General features: G+C 40.6%; 1 protein-coding gene across 4 annotated transcripts in view; it reads right to left on the bottom strand.

Annotated features, from left to right (window-relative positions):
• The window catches only part of AKAP7 (A-kinase anchoring protein 7), a 145,440-nt gene that overhangs the window by 9,641 nt on the left and 114,143 nt on the right, over positions 1-21,656 (bottom strand). Inside the window, exon 8 of one of the 4 annotated variants that reach the window (XM_032800788.2) lies at positions 18,092-18,184. The exons of 2 other annotated variants lie outside the window; for them this stretch is intronic. In XM_032800788.2, the coding sequence (XP_032656679.1) occupies positions 18,092-18,184 (93 nt within the window). Of the gene's footprint in view, positions 1-11,836; positions 12,817-18,091; positions 18,185-21,656 lie in introns of those variants that run through there. One more of the 4 variants, XM_032800797.2, reaches the window with a different exon arrangement.

Raw genomic sequence — 21,656 nt, 5'->3', positions numbered from 1 at the left:
CCAACTCTTAACTGTCAGGCATTTTCATATAATTATTCCAATTAAAGAAGATCTGAAGTATGAAACATCGCTATAGGCTACTTGGACTTTCAAGGGAAAGTAAAAATCAGTACCTTCCCAAAAGCAGTTTATAGACAGAAATATAATTGCTACCCACGAGCATGGCGACAAAAGACTGCAAAAAGGCAAACTAACTATGAAAAATAAAAACAAGAAAATCATAGTCTGCTAAGTATTTTTAGTGTATTTTGATTAAACTAAATTAACCTCTGCACCTAATGGAACATAAATTTCATAACTGAGTTTAACAGAGCATTTTATGAAATCCAGGGCCACCCAGAGGATTCCAGGGGCCTAGGGTCTTCAGCTGCTGGGGGCCCCTGCTTTGGTAGTAATTCGGAGGCAGGGGGTCCTTCCGCTCCGGGACCCGCCGCCAAAGTGCCCTGAAGACCTGTGGTGGGGGCCCCTCGCTGAATTACCACCAAAGCGGGACCCGCCGCTGAAGTGCAGCCGGGTCTTCGGTGGTAATTCGGCGGCGGGGGGCCCCTGCTGGGGGTCTTTGGGGCACTTCAGCATGGGTCCCGCTTCGGCGGTAATTCGGTGACGAGGGGTCCTTCAGCCCCAGAGCAGAAGGACCTCCCACCGGCAAAGACGGGGAGCAGAAGAAGCTCCAGGGGCGTGGGCTCCACGAGAGTTTTCTGGAGTCCCCGGAGCGAGTGAAGGACCCCGCTCCAGGGGCCCCGAAAAACTCTCGTGGAGGCCCCTGCGGGGCCTGGGGCAGATTGCCCAACTTGCCCTCCCCTCTGAGCAGCCCTGATGAAATCGGTGGAAAGGAAAAATAAAATGTGACCACTCTTTTCTAAAACTAATTTTAATGCCACACAGTCCTTTGCAGCAGGACAATGGAAGAAGAAGAAAGTGGAGGGCAACCCATTTGTTCTTGTTTTTCATTTATTTTTAGCATGAAACAGTGCTCACGCCATCAGTTCATGAATAGGTATTTAATAAATAAAATTATTATTAGCAGCCTCCAGGAGAGGATAGATTTATGTTTAGAAATTAGGATCCTATGTTTGAATCAGTTGTCCTTACTACTTACATTATTCCTAGCTCAATCAAATAATTCTCAAACCATTTTCCATCCAAACATAATCAAGATTTTTTTCTCTATAAATTACACTTTTTTTGTAGCATGAAGTCTCACCAAGCTTATAAAGCTGTATCCATTCTCTGACACCTTGATGACTAGACCATCTCTACCCTGCCCACCACTCCCAACTCTCAGTCCTGCTCATTTGACTCCTTTCTTTCCTTCTCCATGCACCCATGAATGCACTAAATCCTGTCGTTTCCTTGTTGACTGTGTAACCCTTCTGCCCCTCTGAGTTGTCAGCAACAAGGGCCGGGTTCAGTATCTAAGGGTTCCGTTTCAATAACACAACACAAAACTGGCTCAAGCTCCCACCCAGTGACCTGGGACAATTACATACTACCCCCTTGGGCGCCTCTAGGAGGCAATACTTCCCCACTCGCAAGCACGGATTCCGAGTGTAGCAAAATCCTTTTAATAAAGAAGGGAAACAATGCAGCATCATGTTAGAGAAACACCACAAACAGAATTATAACACAAACCATATGCAAAAAACCCACCTCCAAGTACGTTTGGCAATGTCTTTTCCCCGTTAGGTTCTTAAGTCTAATCAACCCAAAGTCCAACAACCCAAAAGTCTCTGTTTCTGGTCAGTGCCACCCCAGAATTCAAAAGTTTATCTGCAGCGTTTTTCCCCCTGCCCCTCCCAGCCTGGGTGGAAATGGGGGGGGGCGCGTACACAGGGTGTTAAGGGGCACCCTACGTGGGCCAGGGGCCAACTGGTCCACCTCTCCATGGAGTTCTGCTGCAGCCTTCACCACGCCCAGCTCCACTCCGCTCCTCCAGTCGACCTGTGAGCCACTCCCACAAACCGCTCCGCTCACTGTTCCATGGGTTGCTCCAATGTGCTGCAAACTGCTCTGCTCTGCCAGCCGCTTAGCGATAGATCTTCAGGGTCCCCCACTAGTTAACACAGCACTCAGTGATCTCAGCTCAGTAAGCTTAGCTCTTTTAGTGATTTCAGCTTGTAGTAGGGGAGCCCAGGTGCTGGTGCACCATTGGCCCAAGATGAATTCAGCTCAGAAGCCTCTAGATGGACTCCTAATGGATTCAAAATTAGCTCTGCTCTTCAACAGTGGAGAGAGGAGGATGTGCAATTGGTGTTCCAGGCCCTCAAAAGGGGCCCATACCACCAGTCCCCACCCTCTCTCCATTCACTGGGTTTTGGCACCCATTTCTCTTGTCTAGCAAGCGCCACCCACCTGAAGGTGAGACATCTCTGTCACAAAGCTGTCCCACAGTTCCTCATCCACACAACCAGGGTGACAATACTCCATTCCTCCCGCCCCAACAACAAAGAAACTGGGGATCTCAAAGCTGTCAAAACAACCATCCCAGGCTGCCGCGGGCCACGCCAGGCGGGGTGGATGTGCCAATGCAAATACCTGAAATTCCCTTCCACACTCCCCACGATTCACCACTAGATATCAGGGCAGAGCCCATCCTGACTCTGCTTACAACAGTATCTCCAAAATCTATCCCTTCCTCTTTAGTGTCCTGGCAGGTTTGTTATAGTAGTGTGTAGACTTGCAGCACTATATAGATAAAATTCAAACGAACTTTGTTTTGAAACAACATTTAGAAATCTAGAGCCAAATTACGAGCTGATGTAAATCGATGTAGCGGACCCTCCTCCATCGGTGGAGCTATGCTGACTGGCACCAAATGAGCATCTGACTCCTAATTTCCATCAGGTGTGAGGGTTCTATTTTGGTTTTTATCTCTCTTGCTGAATCTCTCTGATTTTTTTGAGTGTATTTTTCTCAGCCACTTTGTAGGTCAGGAGCTAGGGAATAGTGCCGCAATCCTGTCCCACTGAAACCAGTGGGAGTTTTACCATTAACTTCAATGGGAACTAGATTAGACCCTAAAAGCATTAGTAGATTGTTTTCTCCTCCATTCTATGTAAGTGACAATGTATTTGATCCTAAAATTTCCATTGCTGTCAAATTTTTTTCATGTGGAAAAAATTCTCTTACTTCTGCTTTGGCCAGGAGAGGAGAAAAATGAAAACATTCAATAGAGGACAGATATGGAGATCCTGTGTTGTGCTCTCTTTAAGGCAAGTAAGCTCACTCACTCATTTTGAGATGCCTGCATTAGGTAAATAAAGTCTAAGCCTGTAATCTGTTCTCCTCAGTCTTAAATATGAGTTGCGCCTGTATAAGGACTGAAGTAATGGGACATTTTAAAATGGGGAATTTTGGGGATGAAATGACAGGCATCACTTTGAAATTCCATACTTTTACTTATTTGCACTGAGCACATCAAAGGATGAGGGCCCTATTGTGCTTGTGCACACAAACCAAGATGGTCTCCACCCCAAAACTCTTACAATCAAATTATAAACCAGAAGACAGGTGAATACAGCACACCGATCCGGTCACAACAAGGTAGTAGTGAGTCCATCAGATAAGAAGCTTAATATTGTCTGAAAATATGTAACAATGGAAAAAATAATTTTCATTGTAACAAGAAAACTACCTTAAATTAAGCACAGATTTAATCATTTGAAGTTGTTAAAATGATGTCACTAAGTAGGAACTGGAATTACAAAAATACAACTTTCATCTCATACTGAAAGAAATGGCCAAACCAATTTGGCTGGAATGCTGTATAAAAAGTAGACGGGGAAGGGTGAAATGGAGAAGAAACTCCCTATTGATTGCCATAGCTAGATTTTATGGTAATAGCTTAATTGGAGAACAAAAGATGGTATTCATTTGCTGATTCTCTTCAGCCACTCTTTTGTGCAGTACCATGGAAAATCTGTCTGACATGTAATATGTATTTGTTCAAGGCTTGTGTTTTCTAGTAAAGTGGAAAATTGAAGAAAATGTCACCTTTTAAAAAAAAAAAAAGCCATGATGTGAAACAGAATAAGTAACAGAGTAACAGGCCATGGCATAATTTTAGCAAAAATGTACAATCACAAATGAGAACAAATACTTTGCCTCATGTCTAAGTCTGTTAACCCTTAGGAAACTAATTTAGTGGCTAGGTGGATTTCACATGGCACAGCTAAGGTCCTAAGGGCTTGAGTGGGCATTAGGAGGAGATGTATTTGTGGAGGGATGGAGAATCTGAAACAGCAGGGACGCAGGTCCAGGTCAGGATTGTTGTCTAGAATGAGTTTGGTCTAGCTCTGCCAGCACCCTAAACATCAAGCTCCTCTCCCTGGCTCAAACCAGGAAGTAATAGAGGGGTGAGCACGCATCTCTGCAGAAGAGGCCAAGGGAGGGGGAAATGCTAATACAAGGATGTTATGTCATTGCTACAGAGTGAGAGGAAAACTACATTGTTAGTCAAAAGGAGGACTTCTTATAGTGAAATCCTTGGTGGGATTCTGTGACACACTCCAGAACCATTTAAAGGGACATTATCAGCTAGTTGAAGTCCAAAATACTAATCTATCTTTAAATGTTTATAACAAGTAGGGGATGTCAGCTGGATTCTAAATATCTTTTAGGCCATTTAGTCGATCTCGTTGCAGTCAATAATTCCCCATAGTATATTTTCTATTACTTTGTTCAGTCTAGTTTGAAATGTTCCATTTCTTGTTTTAAAGAAACTCTGCTTCCTCCACCAGATCTACAAACTTAGTCATGTCAGTAGAACCCCAACATTAACCAAATTTAAAGACGGGGGAGGGAGTCAAAGACATGAATCATTTGTAAATTAATAAATCTGAATCTCCCAGTGTGACCTTATCTGACCTTTGTCTTGTTAAGATGCCCCTCAGGATAACAACTGTGTCTTAACTTCTGTCCTCTATAGCACTTATCGAATAATATAGGTTGGCATTTGTGAAAGTGATTAAGGAAGTCAGGCATCTAAATCCCAATGAGACTTGGATGCTTACCTCCTCCTCTTGGCCCCTTTGAAAATCTGCACCATAATGTCACAAGAGGTGAGAATTCTACCATTTCCCTTGGGAAACTACACCATAAACCAATCTCTCTCATTAACAAGAAGTTTTCCCTGAAATTCATCTTAAATATTCCCTTTCTCTCATCCCATTACTCAGAGCTCATAGTTATACTATTCTATGCTATACCATCCTAAATTATTTTCTATTCTCAGTGTATGTATACTTAGATGGTTATCATGTGACTTCTTCTTAGCCATTGCTTAAGCACAATATGTATCTAGTTAGCCCTTTTAATCTTTCCTTTTTAATCAGTCCTTGCAGCTGCCTTCTCACTTCTGTAGTTTTTGGGTAAAATTTTCAAAACAGCCTAAGCCATGTTTTCAAAACCCAATATCTTTCAGTGAGACTTAGGTTACTTAGGTGCTTTTGGAAATGTAACTTCCTTCTTTGAACTTCTTCCATATTATCATTTTGTAATATCGTCCACAACTGTAATATTGTCCAGGTGGAATTTTGTAAGTGCTGTATCTAAAGGAGATATCTCCTGCCTGCTCTACCTTAATGGGTTTGAATATATAGCAATACAACACTGGCCCTTTTTATTATTCTACCTCACTATAAACTTGTATCTCACTTTTGTTCTTTTTATTCCATTGTGTTTTTCCCCCTTCCTGCTTCTAGTTCAGCTTTTATTTTTTCAACTGGGGCAACTTCTGTACTCTGTAGATAAAATCCATATTCTGTCCTCTTGTTTTTGTGCAGTGTTACAATTGACCTGAGAGGGGATAGAAAATGGCCTAAAGATAACACCAGACCGGCAGAAAAATTTGTAATTTGAGAGTCTAATTTGAGTTCCAGCTACTGGAAGTTCCAAATCACAATGAAATTATGGTTTTCTCTTGTTTTTATTACATTTTTACACTATAAAAGGGCTTCCTGAAATCCACTAGCTCTTTTATATGAGAGTCCTTGTTATATTTACAGAATATCTATACTGAGCACATTGAATGCAACTGTTTACGCTTCAGTGGAATTGTACCAGCAGAGAATCTGGCCCCAAGTGTCTCTTCCATGAGCATGGTACCAAATGACAATGGAAATCCTGTCTGAGCATACTTTCAGAATACATAATACTAGCCCCAGAAGTCTAAGGAGGCACAGTTTATTTCTCAGCCCTGAAAAGCAGTATTTAAGACTCCTTCAAAGTTGCCATTTGAGGTGATGTCTACGAGTGGATCTTGTTGACTAATTTATCTCTACGATGATTCAAAGTGATTAACAACACAAACTCCCTTTTTGAGACAAAGTAGTTTTATGGAAGCTTTTATAGTTGAGGGTAGTGTGGAGTGATTTAAAATAGGGTTTGTTTAGTATTTGGATACACATGCTGTTCTCTCTCTCTCTCTTATTCATTCATTACAAAGAGTTAGAGGAAAAATCATGAATACAGGTGATGGGCATCCCTGCCAAACTACAAACAGAAAAAGGTGCATGAAAAAGAAAAAACTTAACTCTCTAGCGTGCTTGTTTTTGGAGCATAAGAGTTGGGCCTACAATTCGGGGGAACAGGTATTGCCACAGGGTTTCTCTTGGCACATTAGCCTGTGGTAATTTTAGTCTCCTCCTTCCTAGATGAAGAAGGGACTGTAGCCATTGTTGATGTGGTGGCATGGGAGGATCACACTTTCTTTGGCATTTTTTGGAACTTATAAGGTTACAAGTGTAGTCTGCTCCTCAACTTGATACCCCGGAGATCTTCCAGGCAATTCAAGGATTCTCCGGTTTCATTCCCCAATAACGTGATCCAGTCTATGCTGAATGGAGGCAAGCCTGACCTTTGGTCAGTCTGGGAATTCCTGTGTCTTAGTGGTAGTTATGTAACCACATACATCACTAGACTGCCACAGATGTCCTTCTGAACATGTGAAAAACATGGGATTAGCAGATGACTCCACAGATGTGGTTTCGGACCCTCCTCTCTCTATGGGAGTACAGTAGGTTAAGTTTCTTTAGGACTTTATACATTCTAGATCTGATCAACATCCAATTAACTATTTTAGTCTTTTACTTTACACATTCTTTCACTTATCCATATTTTATTTTCTTAACATTTCTTAAAATATTCTGGGATTTTTATTGGCAAAGAATTTGGCAAGTAACAATTTTACTTAATGTGATCAGACGAAGGGTCATCTCTGAGGGGAAAGAGCTGTTCTAGAAGCTATTAATATACATTTCACATAAGCTAAAGAACAATTAAAGTTTACACAACCTAAAGAAAATGGAAATGTATTCTAGCACAATGCTGGAAGCAACATGGGAAGTGCCCCAATGGCCTGAGAAAGAGGTGTCTTACTGTTATATCAGAGTGAAAATAAAGTTCTAGGATTAGGGATTTCCATTATCAGATGGATAGGGACCAGAAGATATCAGTCTAGAGCATTCACTGACAATATAACAGGACTCTAACCAGAGATAATCAAGACTATCCGATTATAGTTTGGGATAATGAATAAGTAAAGTTATATTAGAATTTTACTTTACCTAGCAGTGTATTGGAGTACAGTAAGCAGCATTTCTTTAAGATTATAATAGCCACCCCACCTAGTCTTGCTTTTATTACAATACTAACATAACTAAGGTTGTATTTGAATCATGTTAATAAATGAATTAGTAGCTTTAAAGAGAAAAAGTTGCAGGTCTATTATGTAGTATATTTGGTGGGAGCATAAAATCATGTTGATTATGAGCAACAGTGTCTAGCTTGTACATTTGTTTCAGTCCATTTTTTAAATCTGAATAAAATACTATCCCCTTTCTAAATAGTAATACAGAACAGTTACTGAAGTTACTCTCTGGTTTTGAGTTGCCAAAAATTAGTTCTATTTAAGCAAGTTTAGTCCTCGTAAATGTCTTACTTTCCCCTCCCCTTCCAGCAATTGGGGCAGACCTGAGAAGTATGAGAGGATCTGGGATCTCAACAAATCAACAATTACTGGAGGAAAACAGTATGAATATTTATCTTTGTCTCAGCTCAGATATGCTCTCTTCTTGATTTAAAGACCTATGTTGGAAGACTCATGCCAGAGCAGTAGGTGGCAGAATGCCAGTCTGACTCCAAACAAACCTTCTCTCCCCGTGCCTCCTGGAAGATCCTATCTTATTTGTAAAGAGGATGCCAGACTAGCCTGACAAACATTGGCCTCCCATCTGAAGCAATATCACTGCTATTTATATAAGTAGTGCTAGTAAACAGGGTAGTTGATATTCTCATCTATGTCCCTGCAGCCCTGCCACTTGACTGACCAGATATTCTGTTAGTGTAAATCAGCACAGTTCCATTGACTGACTTCAATAGACCTATTCCAATTTACAGCAGCTGAAGGTCTGGCCTGACAATTCCACCATTGTTTGAGTCTCACCACAGTGGGTTTTACTTGCGAGTCAGAATTTTAAAATGTGGCTAACTTGCTTTAGTGAAAGCTCCTTTTCCTACATGTTCCAAGCACTAAGTGAAGTTCAGTATCATTGTTACTAAACTTCACAGTACACCTATAAAACATGTTGGAGATTTCTGAGATTGTATCACTAATAGAAAAGTACCATTTTTACAGTATGGAAATAAATGTGTGGGTAAAAGAAATCATGACACTGTTAATAGACACTGCAAGGAATCAATGTTTAAATTATGTTCCCAATTGACAGAGATCTATAGTTAACAAGGAGTTTTTTCCCCTTAAGGAAGGAAAAAAGCTACTATCCACTACATTATGTCTAAAAAGCAATGTTAATTTTTAACTCAAGTATTTTATTGTACATTTGTTTATTTTTTAGGTTTACAAAACCTAACTAATTGGAAGTAGAGTTAACCTACTTCGGGAGTTTTGCCAGCGCAAGAATGAAGGACTGAAAGACTTGCCCCTGTGTCAGGCATTATTCACCATACAGTGGTTTGTGCTAAAATGCTTTTTTAAACATTTTTATTTTCTGAATATCATCAGTCACAACTTATTAAGTGCTCTCTTCAGCTCTACTATACCTTGGTAACTGCTGGCCTACAGAAACACCCAGAGCTGCTTGAACTATGTTGTTACAGGGTTTGCTCCTATTCTGAGATAGTATATGGCTCTTGGAAGCAGCCATGTAATTCTGAAACAATCATTAGGCAGTGTCCAAGTTTTCTCTCTTCCTTGACTATCCCAAAGGCCCCATGTATTACATGTGGCTGCAATCTCCAGTGCCATTTTGGATCTACTGTAATCTAGAATAAGGAAACAATCTGTGATGGACAATTTATAACTGATGTACAAATAACTTAAAGCACCATCCTGTTCTTATTGAAGCCAAGAAGAGTTTTGTCACTGACTTCAGTAGGAACAGAGGCAGAGCCTACAAAGAGAAGCAAAGAAGAAATATATACAATGAGTATTTTTCTTTCTGAATCTGCCCTTTCACTGAAATGGCTCTTTGAGTGAAATATCTAGTAAAATCAATTAACAAAACCCTCAGCTAATAAAACTCATGGAAACCCCTGCATGTAGTCTAGTTTCTAATGCATCAATTGTACAAAATGGATTGACTGGCCTTGTAACAGTATGCTAAAAAGTAACCCGGTAGTGTTTCAAATAGAGAAGACAAACCAGAATAATGAGAAAGAGAGAGAGAGAATTCAGTACACCATTCTGGCACAAACTTACGTAAAGTTTAACTTTTTTTATTGTATTGAAATACTAGCTTCATCTCTATAAAGATGGTCTTATTTCTCCTTGGATACAGTTTTTATTGTTTCCATTTGCCAATACTATACCAACACTGGCAGTATTCGACCTCCCTCTGACCAGGTGAAACTATAGGGTTAAACGAATAGTACAGTTCCTATCTGTCCATTCAGTCACTGGCCTCAATGATAAACCTGACAAATGTGCCCATCAATGCCAACAGTGGTGACTTCTGTGGAGATTAGTCGACTGGGAACAAATCACTTCTCATAGGCCATCAAATAGCCTTCAGTTATAAATCAAACCACTTTTAATCTGCTCTCTCCCTTTGTTGGATGAAAAACGACATCATTAAGTTATCCACTGCAGCTTTAACACCATGACTAGAATGCTGAAAAATCTGCTTTGTCAAACTGTTACATGGATTTATACTTATTTTAGTATAGAAATCTATAATCGGGCTACTTAGTGCCTTTCCCAGCAGAAGGAAGGCATAAATGCACACTAATTGTTTTACTTTTACTGCACTTTTACTGCAGACTTACAGCAGACTTACTGCAGACTTCCCAGCAGAAGGAAGGCATAAATGCACACTAATTGTTTTACTTTTACTGCACTTTTACTGCAGACTTACAGATACTAGGATAATGCTCATGATATTTAAGCATGATAAATGTTTTGGTATCTTGGAATATAGCCAACAATGAAAACTCTATTACTTCATTTTATGGGGCAGCAATAAGAATAATTCTATTGATCATTTGTCTATAGAATAAATAGAGTGGTGACAGGAATAATTAATAGCTATTTCAATCCACTAAGTAAGTATATTGTACCTAGAACAGAGACTGTGACTCTCTGATGTGCTGAGTGCATTTAGCTCCCGTAGGAATCAGTGGGCCAGATTCACTGGAGCTGGTGCAGAAAAGTAGAAATTACCTCTTTCAGCTCTGGTAGGAACTTTTTCATTGCAAGGGGATTTTCCCCAACGGAGGGCACAGAGGGTTTCCATTGCTGCCCTCAATTAATGTTCCCACCGGGGAGGAGAGCTTTACAATCCATACTCCACATGAGTAGAGATTGCTGAGGGGATGCATTGACTCAGCCATCCAAACCAGTGTTGTCCAGTCCTCGGGAGATACTGCCACCCCTCCCCAACGCATAGAAGGCTGCGGCCACTTGCCATCATAAACTTTCCCATTCCTACCTTAGAAGCCCTCTGCAGGTTTTTAGCTGGTGGAAGTCACTATAAATCATGTGTGGGTGTGGCTCATCAGGTGTTGAGGCTACTCCGCATCTTTTACTAATGTTTGAGATTGAATAATCATGAAACTCTGTGATGTTCCTGGGGAAGGTGCTATACAGCAATGCAAATTATTGTTAGATTGTTGCAAAGAGCATTCTCACAAGGATAGCTATAATTGTGAATCCAGAGTGGAGGTTTTGTTGGATGTATAATGCAAACCCCAACCACCAAAGCAAATGGTTATATATAGTTTTGACTTGCTAGTGAATCTATAATTTTCACTAATCTATAGCTGCTCTTTAAATCAGTCACAAGAGGGTCAAACTAGGGTGACCAGACAGCAAGTGTGAAAAATCGGGACGGGGGTCAGGGGTAATAGGAGCCTATATAAGAAAAAGACTACAAAATCAGGACTCTCTCTCTCTAAAATTGAGACATCTGGTCACCCTAGGTCAAACAAAAATCTGCTTTTTTGATTATACACCAACCAACTTCCAATTTTCATTTGTCCTTTTGGAATAAACAGTCAGGAGTGCCCTTAAATAAATATATAATATAAACACTGCTGGTTTTGCCATCAGTGAAACAACCTGACAGTAAGACAATCAAATATGTCTCAACTCACCCGTAGTTCCATAGGTTGTAGTTATACAGCTAAAACATCCTGCCAGTGATGTGGAGAGGTGCCTAATATTTGCAATCCTATTAATCTGCTGGAACATAGCGTAAACTGTTGTATAACTGATCTTATTTTGCATTGCTACCCTATTTGCCTTTAAAAGCAATATTCATGCAATAGCACCATGTAGCCCAATTTTTAAGTGTTACAGAACTGTCTGAATCAAATCCAATAACTTGATTCAAAGTCTTTATTCACAAAACCATTTTGTTACAAATACAAAATCTAGTTAAAGGAACAAACAACATTTCAATGTTACACACTGTCCAAGATGTATGTATAATTCTGACTTCTGCTCTCTTCATTTAAAAAAAAAAAATCAGTCACCAGCAATTTTACCCTAGCCAAATCTCAGGGCTTCTGCTTCATCTTTGCAGAAAGATCTCTCATTTGTTTTCAACATTGTAAATCGCACACTTCTACATCTTATCCAACTTGGGTTCTACCCTCTCCTATTGGTGGTTCTGTCTGTTTGGCCATTCCTTCAGTATCTCTTTTTGACAGTTATTCCTATTCTTCCTCTATTCCCACTGCAGCATTGCCCCCTCCCAAACACATAATATATGCTGGATTCTTTTTTAAGTCAGCACTTGGTTCATCTTTTTCAGCTTTTCTCCACAATCATGAGTGCTAGAAAATAGCTTTCTATTTTTAAAAAAAGCTGAGAGTCTGATGTAATCACCTCTGTCCAGAAGTTGGGCTTCAGATTCCAAATAAAATATTGCAATGCTCAAAACAAATTTGTGAGAGTTGGCATCTGTCTGTCTCAGGGACTATCCTGAGATACTTTCTGTTCACCTCTTCTCTGTGAGAGTTCATCTGTTTTAATGGCTTCAAATACCTTCACTGCACGTATAACCCCAAATTAGGCATCCACTACAGATTTGTCTCCATGCAGCCTATGCCACCCGTTCTCTTCAACTTTTCCTTCTTGCTGACTCGCCATTAACTCAAGCTTAACATGGCTCCAACAGAGCTCATCTTCTCTCTTGAATCTCAACTCTTCCCAAAAATCTTTCATTGTCAACAACAACAATTGTCCTTGCTTTCATCCAGGTCCATTACCCCTGGGTCACTTTTGACAGCCCATGGTCAGTCCCAAGAGTGGATGTAGAAGCAAATTTGGGAAATTAGATGTAGGTCAAAGTAGAGCTGTAGAGTAAAAACAAGGACCTTGGATCTGCTGCTGAAAATCCATGGAATAGGATTTTTGTTTTGGCCTTGATGAAATAATTTCAATGTCTCTATTTCTTTCCTTCTACTGATCCCAGAGCACTTTACAAGCATCTATGAATTCAGTCTCACATCATCCTGGAGTGTGGGAGGAGGCCAGAGAAGTAAGAAGCTGCCAAGTGTGTCAGGGGATGGATGTATTGTGATTTCAACATCTTAATTTACACCGGTTTTACATGCAGCTTTGGGGATTTTGATCCTGGATTTGAAACTGGTTCAAGGCCCAAATGATTGAGTCTCATCTCCAATAGATATGTATTTACTCCCCAAAATCAGTGCATAGTTTGTTACAATTGGGCAATTTTTGCCCAGGCCTGAAAGAGCAGACGTGTAATTGGTCGGGATTGAGATTAATTGAAATGACTGTATGTGAAAGCTTGTATGGCTCTCATCCACATTATACCTGCCCCCAGGCACTATGTTCATTCTCTTACTTTCATAAGTATTTGCATTTATCAAATTCAATGAGCACTAACTTCCCCATACATAATAGTTGTTCTTTAAAAAGCAAGTGAGCAACATATTAACTGTTTTATCCAGTTAAATCAAAACTGCTCTTCAGTGCCACTCTCTGAAATTACACCTTTTTTAGCATTCAAGCACTTTTCATATTCTACTTTGATTTGACCTGTTGTGTTGCAAAACAGCAGCTGTGTGACCCAGTAATTCTTTTTATATATTCACTATTTACAGTCCTCTTCCACAATTCTATGCTTTCCCAACAGATACTCATACCCTTGGTTTTACAGTTGGAGTCGGGTGGCAGTAGGGCCAACGGATACCTACGGGGCAGAATAAACTGTAAAAAAGGAGATGGATCTTATAAATGCAGCACATTTCATACAATTACATCTTTGCCAAATTAATATGGAATTCAGGGGAGTGATAAGAGGGCTATTGGCTCCCTCAGTCCAGACAATAAGCCTCTGAGATAAGTGTTTAGATAAGTGTAAGCAGCTCTAGCACTGAGATACTTTGGCTAAAATATAAATAAATACATAAAAATGTAGCGCACACACAAATACACACTCTAGGCCAAATTCATACCTAGCATAAATGGACACAAGTCCATTAGATACAGTGAGTTGCGCTGGTTTACCCCAATGATTCTTTTGGCCCCAGGTGTCCACAGTGATTGATTCTAATGCTGGAACAGATAATGGGACAAGGAGATAGGACAACATGTTCAACGCTGACAGGAGCAAATCTAGACAATGTCCAGCTCCTATGAAAAAAATATCATAGGGAGCCTCTTAACTTGAGATGGGGGGGGGGTGTATTATGAAAGCAACCCTATTAGTGCTAAGAGAAGCCTCATTGTGAAAGCTTTCTTTATCAAATTGAACAAATAAACAGTGTCCAATAGCTTGGCTATTGTACTGCTTTACAAAGCTAAAGTATAATTTCTGTTCAGAATACACAGGTTAAAGGCTGCATCTGCAGTAAGGTGCTTTGTGTAGGCTCTTTTGGGATATATATATATATAGATATATAGATATATATATATATTACCCCTTTCATAAGTCTCTCTTTAAACTTACTAGGCCAAATTTTTCACCTGTTGCAACCCCACTGACTTCAGTGGGCTGTAACAGATGCAATCAAGAATTTGACTGTTTTTTTTTTTTAAATTTTCCAGCACTTTCCATCCCATTACCTTTATTTAGGAAAAAAAAATCATAATAACTCTCTATTTATTTAATCTGTAAAATGATTATTCTCACTCATCAAAATAACTTTTCTTTCAATTTTTCTTTCTTTCTTTCTCTCTCAGCAGAGCTCTAGGCATCTCCAATGCAAGCCTAGGATGAGTACCATATGGTCTTACAACATATATCTTGTAAGGGAGAAACACTGCTTCTTGCTCTGTGGGTGTAGAAGGCTCTCTGGTAATAGAATCAGAGTGGGTCTGCTACGCAAACAAGGGCAGGATTTTGGGAGGCCACATACAGTTTGTGTACCCCTGTACAGATCCCAGCTTCACAGGGGCTCCCTGCCTGAAGCTGGAGGAGGGGCATGGGCCAGAATGATCTGCCACTATATAGCCTTCTCTGGTACTTCCCCTGCAGAGCTGAGTCACTCCAGCCATGGAGTTCACTGCAGCCTTAGACTACAATAACCTTTACTGAGTGGCTCTGTTCTATGGCCTGTGGCAAAGAGTGGAGAAGCAGACAATTTTTTCCCTTGCTTCTCTCAGCAGAGTTCCTAAGCACTGAGCTCAGTTGCAGAGAAGATTTGCCCTTAAGTATGGCAAGGAAACTCGTTCAGAAGCCCCACAGTGAGGCAAATTAAGCTTTGTTATAGCAGTGCTACAGCACTCACTCCACTGTGATGGGATATAACTGAGTATAGCATTTGGCCCAATGTGTAACAAACCTGGCTTTACATTTTTTTTTGCTGAGGGTTTGCAAAGAGAAACATTAGCACTCATGCAGGCGAGAGCTGCAGCTGGATGGAACAGGTAAGCAGGTGGTTGTGCAAACTTCCCCACAAATCCTTAATAATGTGTCTTGTCTTTGATCAGCCAACACCCAGAGCTGTTTCAGTCCATGGAATCTCCTGAGCACTGATTTCCAGGAGTGCTAACTTTTGCAGTGGCTTTATCTTGTGGATTAGGCCCTTGGTTAATGCCAAAGTCATTCAGAACTGGCCTAAATTAGATTTAAACCAAAATCTCTAGAGTGAAAAATATTTCAGTGAGCTACCTACCCTCCTATTAGTGAGGCACATTTATTCACCATATTCAAGTTAAGGAACTTCAGTTGAAGGAATCTTATAACCAAGTGGTAATTGTTTGAGGGTTTTTTATTCTCAATTTGGTGTGGAGTTGTAATTCAGTATTTACCACAAATCCTTGTCTCTAAAGTGCCCTGTGTTTCTATGTAGAACCATTACATGGGTATGACTTCCACCTCAGTATTGTTTGCTGTGCAAAGTAGTTTACTGGCAATGCAAAGCCCTGTTTTAATTTCCCCTACACAATTCTTTGAAGAGGCCACCACCATGATGGAATGCTAGAAGTACGAAAATGGATTTGAAAGCCATTTTCCTTATGTCACTTCCCTGCTGAGCTTTAAACATCCTGTTTGATTGTGGCATAGCTATACTGAATGCACTACCGTATACAGCACTTCTGGTCAATCAGTGGTAGGAAGAACTGCATGCATTAGAGCAGACTCAGTGAAGTAATGGGACACCTGAATCAGTGCCAGCAGACAGCAGGAAGCATAAGAAGGTCCTTTCTTTTTCTTTCTCTCTTTGACAGAGAGATGGTGCCCTAAGGTAAAAGCTTATAGATGGAGTTCTCTCCTTCAGCTCCAACCAAATCTTCCACCTTCAAATGCTTTTACTGACTTCCCCTCTCTTTCTAAAATGTTTTGAGTCCCTCACCTTGACCTTCAAAGATCTGCAAAACTCTGACTCTATCTATGTTGCTGCTTCTCAATCTCCACCAAAACTATCCTCTCATTCCTTACTCTTCTCCTCCTCCTATCTAATTGCTCCCTGTGTCTCCTCCTCCCACTCCCAGGGCTTATCTATATGGCAAGATAGCAGGGTGCCATGCACTAACTCGCCATTTCAACAAGCCCTCATTTCTGTGCTGCTCTCTGCTACTTTGTTCCTCTCAGTACCACATGCCAAGTGCCCCTTCTCTTCTCTTCAAGCCATCCTACACTGTCCTTTGCCAATCGACTCTCCTGAACTGTCACCTTGTATTTATCTGTTAGATTGCAAGCTGTTTGAGGCTGTATATTGCTAAATGTATTTCCATCATTATTCACAGCAATATATAATAAGCATGGTACCTGGAGGAGAAAGTCAGAAGAGGGATGGGAAGAGAGTGAGGTAGAGGAGCATGCAGGTGCGGGTGGGAGGCACATTGTAAGAATCCATTGCTTTTTTCTGTCTTAGTTAAGAACTTCTAGTTGTTGCCTGGCTCCATCTATTTTGTAAGTTATAGATGCGCTGATTACTGGACATTGGAACCTGTTAGCTTACAGCTTTTTCAGATGAAGGAATAGTGTAGAGGATACAGAAAAAGTTTTGAAACAGATTTAAAGTCTGCCTTGCTGGTTTTTTACATGGAATGTATAATATCATCCTTTCCCTCCTATACAAAATATTTCAAAGCAGACACCTTGCATTCTTGAGTAGTCAGTTTGAATGACATCTGAGTCTATTGCATTATTGGTGTAGAGTTTTGTTTTCTAACTGATGGAGGCTTTAGTTTTTATCCATGCCTTAACAGCTTCCTGAGGAACAAGGAGCAGGAAATATAAACCAGATGCAGAAAATAGGATTCCCTGGCCCAGAGTTCATGAATTACGTGGGCCTAGCTAAAACTGAATTCAGAAACAAAGTGACAGAAATTTGGATTTTCTGACAGAAGGGGTGGGAATGTTTCACTGAGTAGCAAGTCAAAAGTAAATATTTCATTGTGTAACCAAGCTTAAGGAAAGCATGATATTCATCACAAATTTTAAAACTCCAGCATTCCAGACAAATTAGCTAATTTGATTCAGTGCACAGGAAGATGAGAAAATCAAATACACTTATTTCTGATTCAGCGTATATTTACCAGGCTACAAACAGAAATGGAAATATGCCTGACTGTCATTCTAAACACACTGAGGATGATTCTGCTTGCTGAGATGCAGTGAAACTATTCCATCACTTGGTCATCTTAAAATTCCATATCTGAATGACATCATAAAGGACAAAAGAACTGATGATTCCTGTGTCCTCTTTCAACCACTCTAACAACAAAATCTTTCCTGGTACATATTGCTAATGAGTGTTACCTTAAATGTGTTAGCTTTCAATATCAGAATGCTCCCCGTCTCTTACTGTACATCTGATAAGTTTTTAAATTGTTGTTATAAAGCACTGTTTATGATATTTACTCTGAGTGGATCTGCTAATAGAAATGAGCTTGCCAGAATGATGAGAGAGAAAATCAGACACAAGGGGTTTTTCTGGTTTTTACTTGTTACCAAAAAAAAAAAAATCAACTTAGTGTAAATACATATTTATCAGCTAGCCTCCACCTACCCCTACCCAGACTCTGCAAGTGGTTCCTTTAATTAAAAAAATCAAGAGATAATGCTGTCTGCTTTCCCTAGCTGTACACTCAATCTAAAATAGCAGCACACAGTCACAAGCATATCGTATTGCATAAAACAGTCACACTTACTGATTTTTTCCTCGTTTCTTGAGAAAGGAAAGCAGCAGAGCTGGCCCATGACACCTACTGCTTTATTTTCTTCTTCGTCCTCTGTGTGTGCACCTGAATCACAAACTGTAGGTCAGTCTACAGTCTGTAAAGAAAGTGTTTATTCTGCTCACAGAGAGATGGGGTGGGGAAAAGAGCGAGAGAAAAGGGAAGGGAGCTGGAAGCTATGGTGAACGTAAAGGCTCCACCTCTTTATCCTGGTGCCTCATGTAATTGCTTTAGGACTGACAGTGAAGGGTGGGGGAGAGAAAGTTACTTTTGCCATATGCTCTTATAACTGCGATGCAACTTATCATAAACAGAAATGCTGCACACGTCATACTTTTCTTGCATGTGTCTTCAGAGAAGTGAAAAAGGAATTATTGCTATTTAAAATATAGGTATTGTGGCTACTTCAAAAAAGAAAAAAGAAAATTAATCAAGCATAGCTATACCCTCTCCTTTGCCTTCACTCGCCAAATATTATGCTGAGAAAAGGTAGAAAAATAACCAATTTAGAAATTAACTGGCTTGGTGTTTTCTCCCCTGGACACAGAAATGAGGGTCATAGAAGTTAGAGATGGAAAAAGGCCTATTAAGTCATAGTTCTCAACCTTAGGGCAGAGAGTCAGTCCCTAGAAAAAGGCAGCATCTGATATTATTCACTGCATGCAATTCAGTGGGAATTTGACACTGACTTCAATGGAAACAGGATCAGGTTCTCTGCTATAGCCAAAAAGTGAGATTTAACGTACATTTTGCATATGGTATACATTACATGGTATATGGATTTTAAAACAGTAAGTCCATTTGAGACTTTAATGCATGCTATGTCATAAACAGATAGCTAAGGGTTAATGTTTCTTTTACCTGTAAAGGGTTAACAAAGGGAACCACACACCTGACCAGAGGACCAATCAGGAAACCGGATTTTTCAAAGCTCAGGGAGGGAAGTTTTTGGGTGTGGGTCTTTTGTTCTGTCTGTGCTTTCTCGGCTATGAGAGTGATTTCTAATCTCCAGGTTTCTATTTTTATTTCCAAGTGTAAGTACAAAGTAGAGACCATAGGTTTTTATATGGTTTTGTATTTACATGTGTGTAGTTTGCTGGAATATTTTAATTGTTATATCTTTTTGGATAAGGCTGTTATTTATTTTTCCTTTTAAGCATTGACCCTGTAATTATTGTCAACTTATACAGAGATCATTTTATGTCTTTTTTTTCTTTTTATATAAAGCTTTCTTTTTTAAAAATTTGTTGGATGTTCTTCTTTTCTAGTGTGAGGCTCAGGGGGATAGGATCTCTGTGCTACGGTTACGGTTCTCGTCTCAGGGAAAGACTGGGGTGGAAATCTCTTCGTGCAGAGTTGCAAAAGCCTTACCTTTGCAGGGACTCATGAAATGAGGGTGAAAACGAACTGTGAATCTTGTTTTGCATTTCAAGGGAATTGAAAGATGGGTGACGTCAGGGCCACAGGAGGGGGTTATTTTCCCTTTGTTGTAGACTACCGGGAAGTCTGAGTTTGGGGTCCCCAGGGAAGGTTTGGAGACCAAAGTGCGCCAGACACTGGGATTCTGGCTGGCTGGCGCACTATCAGTACACAGAGCTTGTAATTGAAGCTTGGAGGGTTTCATGGCAGGCACCCACATTTTTGGACGGATAGGTTCAGAAATCGGGACTTATGCTTATTAAACATGTTGGCAGTGGTAGGGTATAAAGATAAGAAAATCGCAGAAGCCAGTGAGAATATTTTTTCTTTTTCTCTGCTGGGCTTTTAAGCAGAGAAAAGGGTTTGGTTTTAAAGAGCCAGAGAGGAATTTTTTTTTCTGTTTCTCTCCTGCTCAGTTTTGACTTGCATTTAAGCAAGGATCATTAGTTTTGCTCAGTTGGCTTGCATCTTTTACGCAATGGAACATTATACGTTTTGGACAAAGGGTCTTTTGTTAAACAATAGAATTCAGTTGTGAGTAAAGTACCAGCAAAAGACACATGCAATACAGTGATTTTTTTGGTTTAATTTGGCAATGTCAAAGATTAGCTAGAAAGGAGAAAAAAAAGGCACTGTTGCTGGGCAGACCCCAGGAGACAACAGAGAGCCAGCAGTTCAGACAATAAACACCAGAGGGCACCCCAACACAAGAAAACAAGAACCATGACTACCAAGGACCTGAAACAGGAGCTAGCAAGACTGGAAGCAGAGGCACAAATCAGAAACGCAGACCACAAGCGAGACATGAAAAACAAACTAAAAGAACTAAAAATAAAACAAAAAAAGATGGAGCTGAGAGAAAAAGAAAGAGAGGCCAGCCACAGGAAAGAGCTAAAAATAAAAAAGGAAACCTACAAAAGAAAGCAAGCAGCCATAGAGGCTGCCCACAGGGGGGAGCTAAAACTCCAGAAGGAGGCCCAGCGGCAGGCCCTAGAATTAAAACAGGCTAAGCAACAGAACCCAGCCAATCCTAACAACCCTTCACCAGTTGTTGTTCCACATCCCAAGAAAATTCCCACCTACAAGGCAAGTGATGACACTGAGGCCTTCTTAGAAAATTTTGAAAGGGCCTGCCTTGGGTACAGCATCTCTGAAGACCAGTACATGGTAGAGCTGAGGTCACAGCTCAGTGGAACCTTAGCAGAGGTGGCGGCTGAAATGCCAAAGGACAGGATGAACAATTATAAACTGTTTCAAACCAAGGCCAGATTCAAAATGGGGATAACCCCGGATCATGCCCGTCGGCGTTTCAGAACCCAAAAGTAAAAATCAGATGTGTCATTTCCCAGACACGCCTACTACGTTGGAAAGAATTATAAGTCCTGGATATCAGGAACCAATGTCAAATCCCTGGACGAACTGCACCTCCTCATACAAATGGAGCAGTTCTTGGATGGTGTTCCTGAGGACATAACACGGTATATACAAGATGGAAAACCCAAAAATCTCACCGAGGCGAGAAAAATTAAAGCCAAATGGATGGAAGTGGCAAAAAGCAAGAAAGCTACTGTCAAGGGGAATGAATACCCCAGGAGGCACACCGACAATAAACCCTACAACCGAGGGCAACCCAAGACCCCTCCTACAACCCAAGGAAAGCCACAGACACCCTATCCTTCCACCTCACCAGTCTCCAGTAACTCACCTCGACCCAGTGACCCATCAGCTGGAAGATGCTTTAAGGTAATAAACTGGGACATATAAAGGCCAACTGCCCAAAGAACCCCAACCGGGTGCAAGTCATTACACCACCATCACACCAAAGATCCCCAGGCCCAGATACCTCTCAGATCCCCTTGGAGCAAAGGGAAAATTTGAGAGTGAGCGGAAATAAGGTTACCGCGTGGAGAGACACGGGGGCACAAGTGTCAGCTATCCACCAATCCTTCGTGGATCCCAAACTCATCAACCCAAAGGCCAAAGTGACCATTTACCCCTTCATGTCACAAGCTGTAGACTTGCCTACAGCTGAACTGCCTGTCCAGTACAAAGGCTGGTCAGGAATGTGGACTTTTTGCAGTCTATGACAACTATTCCATCCCATGTCTACTGGGGAAGA

This window comes from Chelonoidis abingdonii, chromosome 3 (assembly GCF_003597395.2).
Source record: "Chelonoidis abingdonii isolate Lonesome George chromosome 3, CheloAbing_2.0, whole genome shotgun sequence".
Classification (NCBI taxonomy): Eukaryota; Metazoa; Chordata; order Testudines; family Testudinidae; genus Chelonoidis; species Chelonoidis abingdonii.
This window is presented reverse-complemented; position numbering and strand designations above follow the sequence as displayed.